Consider the following 13,750-nt stretch of genomic DNA (forward strand, 5'->3'; position numbering starts at 1 on the left):
TGTTGATTGGGATGTAGTGATAAAAAAATATTTTCTTAATTTTCTTCTCTGAGAAAATAAGTGATATACCTGACTATATGATCCATATAGAAGTCAATAATTGATATTATTTTAATTATATTGCTTTGAACTAGAAAAGATTAGGACAATGTCAATTAAGCTACAATCTACTATCATTATGTTTTCAATTTGTTTTGTGGAATTTAAAGTGCAAGGAATTTATCTTCCTTTCCATATCAGGAATTCCCCATTACCACTTGTGATCTTTATTTTAAAAATTTGATCACTTTGGTATATTAGCGTAGCTTCCAAAGTGTTGTAAGTTCTGTCTCCAATTGGATCCCTACCTCCCTGTTAGAACATTGCCATTTATTTCATTTGCATACCCACTTACTGTCTAGTGAAATATTTAAGAAGGGTTATTTTCTCTTTTCATGGAAAGATTGTGATATAGCTGAGAATTCAAAAATGCCTTTCTAATAAGAACAACTACTTTTAGATGGAGCAAAAACTGTCTATTTTAAACAACAAAGCAGAATTCTCAAATATTGCTTTCATCAGTGTTGTATATTTATTGATTGTTTTTGTATCTTTTAAGGAGCAGCCTTTACTGTTCTGATGTTCCATCTATTCATCCCATATCTGAACCCAAAGATTGCCCCTTGCAGAGAGATGGTTTTTATGAATGCCTATTTCAGCCAATCTTTCTATTATCCGGCTATACAATGTGGATTAGAATTAATCACTCCTTGGGTTCACTGGACTCTCCACCAACATGTGTCATTCCTGATTCCGTGGGTATGTCAAAAACTATATGTATGTCTTCATTTTTATTAGCATATTTGGATTCAGGTTGGTTCAGGGTAACTGTTGAATTTTCTGATCACACTAGATTAAAAAATTTTTTTTCCTACTTACAGTGGAATTGAAAAGACAGTTAGCCTTAGAAAGTTTTATACTTTTGGTTTTATTTTAAATCAATAATAGGAAGATTTTCAGCATATAATTTGATGAATTATATTGATCACTGGGTATAAATTTAGTAGTAATATTATTCTAAATAATGCACTATTTTATGTTTTTTTCCCAATGTACTTATGAAAACATTTGATGCTTTTAATCTAAAAGTTTAATTTGGATATTCTGACGGTTTTTGTAATCTGAGTAGTCATAGCTCAAGGCTTTAATTTGTAAGGCTGGGTAGGAAGCAGAAGGATTCACAATAACTCAAGTGAAATAAAGAGAAAATAGACAAGGATGATGACATCCATTACAACATTTTAAACATTCTTTTAAAAGGATATTTTGATTTCAAAGGAATAAGAGACCCCTTGGAGATTTTGATATGTTACTCTAAGTATCACTGTGAAATCTTTTTTTTTTTTGCGGTACGCGGGCCTCTCACTGTTGTGGCCTCTCCCGTTGCGGAGCACAGGCTCCGGACGCGCAGGCTCAGCGGCCATGGCTCACGGGCTCAGCTGCTCCGCAGCATGTGGGATCTTCCCGGACCGGGGCACGAACCCGTGTCCCCTGCATCGGCAGGCGGACTCTCAACCGCTGCGCCACCAGGGAAGCCCTACTGTGAAATCTTTGGGAAATGATCCATTTATGATTTTGCAGCAAATGTAGAAGAGTATCTTTTGATGCTATATAATATTTTGTTGGGGAATTGTACCAAAAATTAACATTTGATCCATTGTATTTTTAAATAATTAGTACACATCTGAATTCAAATCTATATTTTGTTAAATATAGCATGAAGTTGTCATAATTAAAAAAAAAATTTCAATATGAAGTCCCAGTTAATTGATCTGCCCTCTCACCACCCCTTCCTATTTAGTTTGGTTCCATTTTAAGTGAGTTTACTGTAAGCAATACTTCTCTGGTACTAAATATCCTAAGATAGCAAGGAGCTGTCCTACCTCCCTACCCTACAGACATACACAGATATACCCTCACATGTATTATCTGACAACTGCAACATGGATTCAGTTCGATATCTGAACAATTTTTGATGTTATTCTTTTCAGTACTAACATAAGGCATTTAAATTGCACTTATATTGCCTACCTAGTACTAGAAAACAATGTGAAAATTCAACTTTGGAATCCAAATGCCAGCTCCACTTATTACTAGCTTTGTAAACGTGGGCTGGTCACTTAAGTGCGCCGTGACTATTTTGTCACCTATAGAATGTGGAAAGCTCCTTTTACCTCCCTAATGTGGGTATTGTGGGGATCACATAAACCATTGTACTTCAAAGCATTCTTTCTATAAACTAGATATTCATGGAATATATACATGTGATAGCCATATGATTCCGTCAAGTGCGATCACAGCTTTAATGTGTTGGGGTCTCTTGAATGCTATACTTCCTTTCCTGAAGAGGAATTATCTTTTCAAGAGATGAAATATATGTCATCTTACTGGTTGGTGAAGAACGTCTTCTTGGCATATGAGCAATTGAATAAGCATGAGATACTGTATAGTAATTAAAAAGTTTAGGTGTTTTGGTCATCAGTAGTCTAAAGAAGTATTGTTGATGAAGTCTGTAGCTTCAGAGGTTCACACTGTCGTGCTTGAGCTGTGAGATGTTAGTTCCCAAATACGTTGAGTTTGCATGTTGCCTTTTATTATTTTTTAAAGCCCTTGCTGTTCTGTTCATCTTTGCCTCTATTTCTGCCCTTTAAAAAGCTTATTTTCCTCAGATTGTAGAGAACCAAGGCTTTACTCTGCAAGACTTCCTCTGACCTTGACCTAGAAATACCTAACAACAGACAGTAGAAGATTTTGAAAATCACATATGTGGAAATGAATGTGGTGTATAGTTTTTTGCTTTTAATGAAAGCTCTACATAGAACAGAGTTTGCTACTGATATTCCTCATGGGATCAGTATGGTATCTTTTGCATGCAGAGCCAATGGTTCCATTTCTAATCGGGTCTTACAGTTAACGTGCAGAGTGACATGGACGATGCATTGATCTTTTTTCAGTCAACCTCTCTATTTTCAAAATAGAGATAATCCCTTTCTTATGTATCACATAAAGTTGTAGGGGATCAAATGAGATAATGAAGGAGAAGGTTTTGAGAAAGAGATGTTACTTTACAAATAGAAGATATGGAAGATTATAACATCATAATAACATTTAAAAAATATTGTTACTGTTTAAATTACTGGTATATAATACTTTAAAAAAATTTTCTAGTGAAACCACTGCCTCCATCTAGTGTGAAAGCAGAAATTACTGTAAAAATTGGATTATTGAAAATATCTTGGGAGAAGCCAGTCTTTCCAGAGAATAATCTTCAGTTCCAGATTCGCTATGGTTTAAGTGGAAAAAAAGTACAATGGAAGGTACCTTTTACCTGGAAATTTCTTCAGCTTGCCTCACTAAATGTTATTTCTTATAACTGTTGAAGAAGTTTATTGCATAAGGTTTATTTTATTGGCATAAAAGTACATCCTCCTGTATTCCATAGCTTTTTTTATTAAATATATTGATCTAATTCTAACCCTTTTAAGAAATGAAATTTCCTGCTATTTATCATTTCCCAAAATGTGTTTTGTAGTACATTGATCCCATACAATGTTTCTTGAAGAAAGATCACATGGCTTAATAAAGTTTAAGAAACCCTGAATCACCATATGTCCCTAGTGTAGAATCATGGTATATTACATATTAAAGGTTTAGAGAAGTCCTGAATTTAAGAAACATTTGTGACTTTATTTCATCCTATGTTTCTCAAACTCATTTTACCAAGGAATCTTTTTCCCTTTAACAATGTTCTTTAGTACACACATGTTCAATGGGACACATTTTGGAAGAAGCTGCTTTTATCAAACAACCAGAATCACACCCATAGTGGCAAGTGTGCATATGATGCCTTCCTGTGTCAGTTTTCTGATGGCAGCCTGCAAAGACCTAGAAATAGCAGGAACCCTAGAATAGAATTAGATCACAATGAGTTCAGCTGTAATAAATGTGACAGTTTACTTGCTTATTGAGGAGACTGAATATCAGAGATTCTCGGCAGCAGGCCCTATCTAACCACTAGGTTAAAATTCTTAGAAGTCTTTGTGTATAGAGGATTAGTGGACAGAGATTAGTAATAGGGTAAAAGAGTGATTGGGAAGTGAGGCTGCAAGTGGGCCAGTCCAAATCTTGTCACGAGATGGAAATAACAAGATGACTGAGGCAATCCTTAACTTGAAGGAGCTCATGATTCAAGCCTAATAAGAGTATTTATAAAGCCAGAAATCTCTTAATTTTGGAACAGTGTTAGGGTTTAAAATAAAATGCACTTCAGGGCCCTTTAGCTACATAGGTGTTAGTAATGATCAATCTAATAGTTTGACTTATTTTACAGGTATTCGAGGTGTATGATGCAAAATTAAAGTCTGCCAGTTTCCCGGTGCCAGACCTGTGTGCAGTCTATGCTGTCCAGGTGCGCTGTAAGAGGCTAGATGGACTGGGATATTGGAGTAATTGGAGTACTCCAGCCTACACAATTGTCACGGATATAAAAGGTTTGCAAAGATTTTGTGAACGTGTCTTAAAAATGCACAAGTACGTGCTTCCAATGTGACTGAAAAGTAATCCTTCCAAGAACACATGTACAACTTGGGCTCCTTGTTATTTTGCAGTTCCTATCAGAGGACCTGAATTTTGGAGAATAATTAATGAAGACAACACTAAAAAAGAGAGAAATGTCACTTTGCTTTGGAAGGTATTCCTGATTTCTATGTTATTCTTAAATTTTACTTCTATACTCTTGAAAGATTTGTTTCATTGTAAAACAGACTTCATTGTAAAAAAGACTTACTTAATAATTCTATCATTTTTAGTCTCTGCAATCCCAAGTATATTTCAATTTGGAGAAGTGATTACAGAGAGCCAAGGTGTAGAATGGAGGGAGCACTGGTCTGGAGTTTGGAGACTTTAATTCTATTCTTGGCTTAACATAGTATAGTTAATCAGTGCTATTTTGACAAGGTCACTTAGACCCTTCAACCTCAGTTTCCTCATCTGTGTCAACATAAGATTGGACTGGATGATATCTAGTGTTCCTTCAAGTCCAAAAATTCCATTTGTATTTAATTCTAAACAGAGTAAACGTGGCCTTCCCTACATATCTCAAGGGCATTTAAATTATTCTTTTTTTTTTTTTTTTTTTTTTTTTTTTGCCGTACGCGGGCCTCTCACTGTTGTGGACTCTCCCGTTGCGGAGCACAGGCTCCGGACGCGCAGGCTCAGCGGCCACGGCTCACGGGCCCAGCCGCTCCGTGGCATGTGGGATCCTCCCGGACCAGGGCATGAACCCATGTCCCCTGCATCGGCAGGCAGACTCTCAACCACTGCGCCACCAGGGAAGCCCGATTATTCTTTTTGTATGATGGCAGATACACGATGGATATTTCCAAAAACAATGAGTATACAGCTTAGAAATTTTCAAAGCGTTCTCTCCCCCAAATGAATTGATTTCTATCCCAAGTGATTGTATTTTTTTTGGTCCGAATTTTAGGGAGACACAAACATTCAATCCATAGCAAACATCATTAGTCTTTAGGGAAATACATATTAGAACAAAAATGAGATACCACTACACACTTATTAGAATGGTTAAAATCCAAAAAAACTGACAATAAATTGCTGGCTAGCATGCAAAGCAACAGGAACGTTTATTCTCTGCTGGTGGGAATGGAAAATGGTATAGCCACTTTGGAATATAGTTTGGTAGCTTCTTACAAAAAACTTTGGTACTTTCATACAATGGAATATTATTCAGCGATAAAAAGAAACTGCTCTAAAGCCACAAAAAGATGGATGACTCTTAAATGAATGTTGTTAAGAGGTAGAAGGCTGCCTAAAGGGCTACATTATGATTCCATTTACAGGACATTCAAGAAAAGGCATAACTGTAGAGATGGCAGAAAGATCAATGGTTTCCAGGGGTTTGGTTGATGGGGAAAGGTTTGAATGGGTGAAGAACAGGGGATTTTTTTATGATGGTGAAACTATTCTGTATACTATTGTCCTGGTGAGTACATAGCATTATGCATTTGCCAAAACTCATAAAACCTTATACCACAAAGAAAAAACCTTAGTGTATACAAATTAAAGATAAATCGTTAGGAGGTTGGAGAATCCCAGGATGGAATCCAGACTGCAGTAAGAGAAACTAACTGTATGGAACAGTCTTACTGAAGGAGTTGGGAGAAAAAGGTTCAGGCCTAGGTAACCTTGTTAATGAGTAGATTCTTAAGACTATAGGCAAAATAAACTGTACATAACCACTGTGTCCTAGCTGATAAAGTCATTTCTCTCACGAGATATGGGTTAACAATTCTTGTATCATTAGATATGCAAACTGGAATTGAACAATTAAGCATCGGATGATAGGAAGGACCCAGGTTTCTCACTGTCAAATTGGTTACAGACAAGCAAGGAGAAGATCGGAATGATCCATGTGGTAATGGATTAGGGTTGGAGACATCAGTATGAACTCATGTTTAGCTTAATATGGATACAGATGGATTCATTTAGAAATTTTCATAGATATGTGTGTATACAGATGTAGTATACACAGATGTATTTCCTTGATCTGTAAGCTGAGAAATCCATATTCTGGTAGTAAGGAGTATTTCCAGATTTGTTTCTAATACTATTCTCCAATAAAAGGAACTAGGGCTCTGTGAAAAAATGCTGGGTTATAGGGCTGGGGCAGGAAATAACACAAGATGAGCCTAGAGCAGCTTGTAGGACTAGAAAGTAAGGACTTTATCATCAATTTTACTTGATGGTTACAAAAGTAAATATTTGTATATGAAAACTGACATAGATTTTTTTAAAAAACAAAATGCAAAATTTGCATGAGTTTTCAGACGTTTGTTTGTTGCAGAGGCTGCTAAAATCTTACCACCTACCCAGGTTCTTCCACACCCTGCAGGGACATACTTATGTTTGTTTGTATTTATGTTTCTCAATTTCTGACTTAGAAGAATCTCAATGACAAAAATTGGGAAGCACTGTTCTAGTCTATTGTACAGAGTTAAGCTTTCTAAGGGTTTACGAGGGATTGGTAGCACTTAAATCTTACCTGAAACAGGTGAAGGTGATGGGGGAAGTGGGACATATTGTTATATTCTGTAGAATGGATGAATACAATTGGACTAATTATATATTTTACACTGAATCATCAGTGACCTGGTATGATATTTTTTTAACTAAAGGCACAAATTCTGGGGTTCCATGTACACTGTCCTGATAGCCTCTGTTACTGGAAAGGGCAGCATATCAAGGGAAGAAAAAAAATGAGTGACCAGTCTCACCAGGATTAATAGAAGTGATGATTAATATCTTTTCAACTCTCTCTAGTTGTTGCTTTATGAAAACAAAGGGTTATTCCTTTTTTGCTTTTTAGATGAAGAAACTCTCAACTCTCTTTCAGTCTTTCTTTTCTCTAGAATTAGAGTGAAACTTCCAGGTGGAAAAGTGTCCTATTTGTATCCATACTTCATTATCTTCAAATGATTTAGTCTTTGAGTCTTAAAAAAAAAAAAAACCAAAAAGGGGGGAGATAAGTTTCCTATGCTCCATAGCCACCCAGACGGCTTCAGGGAGACTGTGGTCAGAGCCCCATACCTCAGCCTTGAATTCAGCAGTGCTTGCTCTGGCCTGGCCCCTGCTTACCAATGGGAAATGTTTAATAGGAGTTCCGTGAGCTCAGTCAGTATAAAAAGCACTGTAGCCCTTGAGCTAATCAACTTTTATGTTTACCGCAGCCCCTGATGAAAAATGACTCATTGTGCAGTGTGAGAAGCTACGTGGTGAAACATCATACTTCCCGCAATGGAACATGGTCAGAAGATGTAGGAAATCACACTAAATTCACTTTCCTTTGGACAGAGCAAGCACACTCTGTTACCGTTCTGGCCGTCAATTCAATTGGTGCTTCTTCTGCAAATTTTAATTTAACATTCTCATGGCCCATGAGCAAAGGTAAGAAAAGGTACACCTCACTTTGCATTCACAGAGTCCAATGGATGAGACAAACATTAATCAGATAATCATGCAAGTTAATGCCTATTTACAAACTGAGACGAGTGTTCCCAGGAAAAGAGTATAATTTTATAAAAGAAAAGAAAATAAGAGCCTAACCTGGTATTGTCAGAGAAGCTTTCTTGAGGATACAGTAGAGGAATTAAACTTCCCCAGAAGGTTGGGGGAAGTGCTCCCACGAGAGGAAAAATCTGACCAAAAGTCCTGTAGTCCAGGAGAGGATATGAAGGAAGACCTGGTTGGCGCTGGTGCAAAAAAAGTCCAGAAAGGCCGACAGAGGCTCTGAGGTATGGCCCTCAGGGAATTGTAGGCACGATAGGAGTTTTGTTCTCACGTGCGGAAGTCTGGCGGCTTTTAAGTGGGACTCTGTGGAGAGGGTGTTAAAATGATCAGATTTGTACTTTGAAAGCACTGACTCCATCAGCAGGAGAGAAGATTTGGAGGGAATTAGAATGATTAATAGGCTTGTACAGTATTACAGTAGAGAACACCTTTTGACCATATCCAAAAATCTCTTTTTTGGATTTTAGGTAGAATCTTATTTCTCCTCATAGCATATATTCCCACACCTCTCTGCTTATATGACTCTTGTGATACAAAAATAATTGCCATGTATAAATGTCTGCTTTATTTATTTGTATAAATGTCTGCTTTCTCTTCCTTCTCCATAGGCTATATGTTCCTAAAGGCAATTAGGAGATCTTCATTAATTTTGAATTTAAAAATAAATTTCCTTGTTTTCCCCACAGTAAATATCGTGCAGTCACTCAGTGCATATCCTTTAAACAGCAGTTGTGTAATTCTTTCCTGGATGCTATCACCCAGTGATTACAATCTGATGTATTTTATTCTTGAGTGGAAAATTCTTCATGAAGACAATGAAATTAAATGGCTTAGAATCCCTTCCTCTGTTAAGAAGTATTATGTCCACGGTAAGCTCACTGTACTTTAATTAAGTTTCTCCTATGGATTAGTATGACGCTACAGATTATTAATTCAAATAAGATAGTTAATGAAAACTTCAAAAATATAGATGATAGATCTTGCTGCCTAAACTGTCATCCTGTTACAAACATTTAATTCTATTTCATTTGATCCTTTTCCATTTAAATATTTTATGTAGTTGTAATCATATCATCTACCACTTTTCTTATGGTTCGTTCCTTTGATATATCACAAGCATGTTTCTATTTTGTTCACAATCCTTATAACTACTTTTTAAATGATTGTATAGCATTTTATTCCAGAATCTACATAAACCATTTATTTATTTGAGAACATTTATGTTGCTTCCAGCTTAACCTTTTTTTAAAACCATTTTAATGGCTTTTGATATCTACTGACAAATTGTTTTCCCAAATTGTGTGCCAACTTACGATGTCACTAGCAGTGAGTGGGAGGGCCAGGCTGAAGGTCTGAGGATCATAAGCCAGCATACTATTCCCAAAGTAGACCAGTTACCCCACAAGGTGATTAAAATACAAAATATTAGTGCACAATACAGAGTCTCCAAGTCTGAGTAAGGTTTAAGCAGGGAAGCTAAGGGTTGCCATGTTCTTATTTACAACATCATCCCAAAGGCACATACTTCTATTTCGTTGCAAAGACCCTAGAATTTAGCATCAAGGTAGATAGGAACAAATTATTGATAGAGAACTAAATCCAGTTCATTACTATACTGTTGTCTAGGTGGTTACTCTCTGTGCTTCAAAGAGATTTATCTCTTGTGGAATAATATATCTTATTAGCATTTGTAAAAATGATAGATCACTGATAGATCCATTTTGAGCTTTGCTATGGAGGTGATCATGCTCCATAGATCTAGACGCCTGGATATATAAGGTAATTTCTGGTACCCACTCCCATCTTCTCTGCATGGGATTTCACGAGACTTTAGTCTCCCAGCTGCCTTGAATGGGGAGGCTAAGTAAACTAAATTCTTATGAAAAGGGAATATTGCTGGCTTTGGTCTTAGGAGGTAGACTGTATTGTCCTGGAAAGGGAAATAACACAACTCCTACACCCTGAACTTGAACAAACCGGCTATCACTGGAACATGCCTTTGAAAAATTGCAATCTTCTATCTTTGGGTAAGATTTTAAAACATTATTTGCGAAATTATTGTCATTACAGTAGAATTGGTAGTGCTTAGATTGTCTTTGAAACTCCCTAATTATCAGTTTCAATCCATAGGTAACAATCATCAGTTTTTAATCCATCAGTTTCAACCCATAAGTCATCAATTTTACATCCATGGAAATATAAGAGTCACTTAACATTTTGTTTACATAGATTTCACTCATTTATATTAATTCAGTGGGAATGACTCTTTAAAATATCTTTTCTCCTCAGATCATTTTATCCCCATTGAGAAGTATCAGTTCAGTCTTTACCCAATATTTATGGAGGGAGTGGGGAAACCGAAGATAATTGATAGTTTCACCCAAGGTAAAAATGTTTACTTTTAGTTTCTTTTTACACAGATTTGTGGTTTCCTCCTTAGCTAGCAGTAATGCTGCCATCTGATTATTTTCTTTCTGATGGAATCATGGAATAGCCCAGAGTCTTATGTAGATGCCTCATGGGTGACTGAAGTAAGGGTACATGGTTCCATGGTGGTGGTAAGAAGAATAATCAGGAGTGGTATTGTACTTTTGCATTGGTAAGTAAAAATTTCAGTCTAAAAGTTGATGGAAACAAAATAAAGGGAGGTATCCAGCGATACAATAAAATACATCATCATAAAGATTAATTGGAAAAATATTAATTTTCTGTACAATTAATATAAATACACCTACCCCAAACAATATGTTTTGACTCATATTTATGAGTCTTTAAATTTTAATGATCTTCTAAATGAAATCTTTTTCTAAAAATAAAACTGTAGCAATAATTATAGAAAAAAGTTCACAGGGTGTCTTATATTTCTGATTCACCTTACTGTACTTGAAGCGGAAACATTTTGATTCTGCTGTTACTTTTCAGATTGTCTTCAAATCCAAGCAACCCAATAATGAAGTTTCAAGAGAGAAACATTTCACCTGGTTTTAGAATTAAAATAATTATAAAGTTTCATTCATGTATCGTTCAACAAATATACACTGAACACTGTTCTAAGCACTGGGGATTGAACAGTGAACATAAGTCTGTGCCCTAAATGGAGCTTAAACTCCAGTACTCTAATAAGAATGACAGACAATAAACAAATCATGTATAATATAATGTCAGATAGAAATAAGTGCATGAAGCAAAATAAAATGAAGGGTAAGAGTTAAAATGTGGTGCTTTAGTAAGGATGGCCAAAAATGGTCTTTTTCTCTGTGAAGGTGATATTTGGGTAAAGCCCTGCAAGAACAAAGGGGAAGAGCATTTCAGTAAGGGGATAGCAAGTGCAAAGGCCCTGAAGAGTTAGCATGCTTTGTGGTTCAAGAAACAGTAAGGAGGTCAGTGTGTCGAGTGAGCAAGATGGAGGTTGGTGGGTGTTGTAGGTTGCCTTCTCTAAAAGCAGATGCTGAAACAAAGAGTCATCATAACAACTTTTATTGACACTTGGACTCAAATAACCTAAAAGTGACCAGATGGAGGGAGCTGGCAAATAAATACTTTTGAAAAAATGTTTTGCTAAATTACAAGAAGCATAATTCTGACCAAAGTAATAATTTTATTAATGTGATCAAAGATATACTTTTAGCTTCCTCTTTCTGATTTTTATATCTTTAAAGGTCATTCAGATTTATGTTGAAATCAGAAAAAAAGTCTATTATAATTTCTGATTCAGAAAGATGTTATTTTCTCAAGCTTCAGAGTTGTGTGAATTTTTTCTTTTTCAGATGATGAAAAACACCAGCATGATGCAGGTCTATATGTAATTGTGCCAATAATTATTTCCTCTTCCATCTTATTGCTTGGAACATTGTTAATATCACACCAAAGGTATTGTACTTGGTGTTAAAATCTTGAACATATTTAAACCTTGGTTTTAGATCCAAATCAGAAACACTAAAGTGTTCTAAATATTTTTATATGTATTTGATGGCAATGAGATGGCGTAAAAAGAAAAAGCCTGATTTCAGGAAACCACGCTCCGTTTTGCTAGTACACATAAGCCTCAGGAAAGAAATTAGTTGTTTTTTTTTTTTTTTACTGTATATACATTCATGAAATAACAAGCTTATAATAGGAAATCCTAGGCAGTATGTTCTTAGAGATGAGAAGAATGGCTTTCAAAGTTGTACAGTCTAGGTTGAGAACCTTTAGTGGTGAAGATTTATCTGAAGCCGTCAGTTCACTTATGGTCAGTAGGCATTCTGCTTTTTAAACGTCAGCGCTGAGTGGCTCCGTTCTGTTTGGTTTAGCAAATGGCCTTGAATTTCTTGGATGCTTCTTTGGGTGCCCCATTACTCTGTGCTGAGAGGTGCGGACCATTGAGGTTATTTCACACATGCCAAATCTCTACAGAAAATTTTGTCTTCTAGCAGTGAAGAGGGAAAAGTGATTTTACAATCTGAGTTTACCTTTCAGTCAAGTGAGCTGATCGGGCCATATCCAGTAGAATTGTTTCTGAAACTCAGTTGATGGCCATATTTAATAATTTTCTCTGAGAAAAACCTGTGCAAAGCATTTAGCATAGTGCCTGGCAAACAGTTTTTAATAAGAGTTGGCTATGTTTATTATAGTGATCAACTTTGGTCTAGACAGAAAGTTGGTGGAGATCTTCATGGTAGAGCATGTGAAAGTGAATCTGATCCTAGTGAGGCATAACCAGTCTGGTAGATAAATTTCTAGTTTGTATATTTATTACCTGTTAACATTTTCAATGTGCATGTTTTTCTTTACTTCTAATGCCTTGTTTATCTTTTGTAGGATGAAAAAGCTGTTTTGGGAAGATGTTCCAAACCCCAAGAATTGTTCCTGGGCACAAGGACTTAATTTTCAGAAGGTCCCTTTTTCAGTTTTTTAAACCCCAGAATATATAAGATCGCATTTTAGATGCTATATGCCTTCTAGAGCTTCAAACATTTTTAAGGTTTAAAACATTTTAAGGATAAGGTTTAAATCTTATTTTATTCAATTCATCTTAATATGAGTCTATTTAATCTGTTATTTGTTTTCAAGAATAGCAAGATGCAGGGATTTGAAACCAGGACAAAAAAAATTCAATAGGTAGTTTATCATCTGAGTTAACAAATACATATCTTTCTTCTGTGTCACAGTATATAATAAAATAAATATTAGAATATTAGAGTCAAATCTGGTGGAGAACAAATATTTGTATATACTTTTTTGGTATAATTGTCCTTAGGAAAAGGCTGGAATCAATATTTTTTAACCCCTGTAATTATCTCCATAATTACTTAAATCAATTAAAAACTATATAAATAATCCTTTCCTCAAATACTGCAATCTGAAAAATGCAATTATCATAATAAAACTTACATTTATGGAGATAGTTCCTTTCAAGCTACTTTATGAAACAATTAGTCAACTCTAATAAAATAATTCGCACTTTATAATAGAATTTCTCAGAAAACTCTAGAGTTTAACAAATGTATCATTAATTCCCATAATTTCCCTTGAAGCAAGGTTGGCTTTCCACCCATAAAATTGGGAAAATAGAATTCAATTTTCATGGCAAAATATCTTCACGCTGTTTTGAACAATAATCATATGGAGGTTATTATGCAGTCTC

The 13,750-nt window shown here is 35.6% G+C and overlaps 1 protein-coding gene across 1 annotated transcript in view; it reads left to right on the forward strand.

The window, feature by feature from the left end:
• Positions 1–13,750, forward strand: part of LEPR (leptin receptor) — a 103,844-nt gene that overhangs the window by 62,599 nt on the left and 27,495 nt on the right. Inside the window, exons 12-20 of the mRNA XM_032610117.1 lie at positions 599–798; positions 3,208–3,356; positions 4,370–4,529; positions 4,647–4,729; positions 7,785–8,001; positions 8,811–8,993; positions 10,414–10,509; positions 11,892–11,994; positions 12,925–13,000. Coding sequence (XP_032466008.1) covers positions 599–798; positions 3,208–3,356; positions 4,370–4,529; positions 4,647–4,729; positions 7,785–8,001; positions 8,811–8,993; positions 10,414–10,509; positions 11,892–11,994; positions 12,925–13,000 — 1,267 coding nt within the window. The remainder of the gene's footprint in view (positions 1–598; positions 799–3,207; positions 3,357–4,369; positions 4,530–4,646; positions 4,730–7,784; positions 8,002–8,810; positions 8,994–10,413; positions 10,510–11,891; positions 11,995–12,924; positions 13,001–13,750) is intronic.

This window comes from Phocoena sinus, chromosome 1 (assembly GCF_008692025.1).
Source record: "Phocoena sinus isolate mPhoSin1 chromosome 1, mPhoSin1.pri, whole genome shotgun sequence".
NCBI classification, from domain to species: Eukaryota; Metazoa; Chordata; class Mammalia; order Artiodactyla; family Phocoenidae; genus Phocoena; species Phocoena sinus.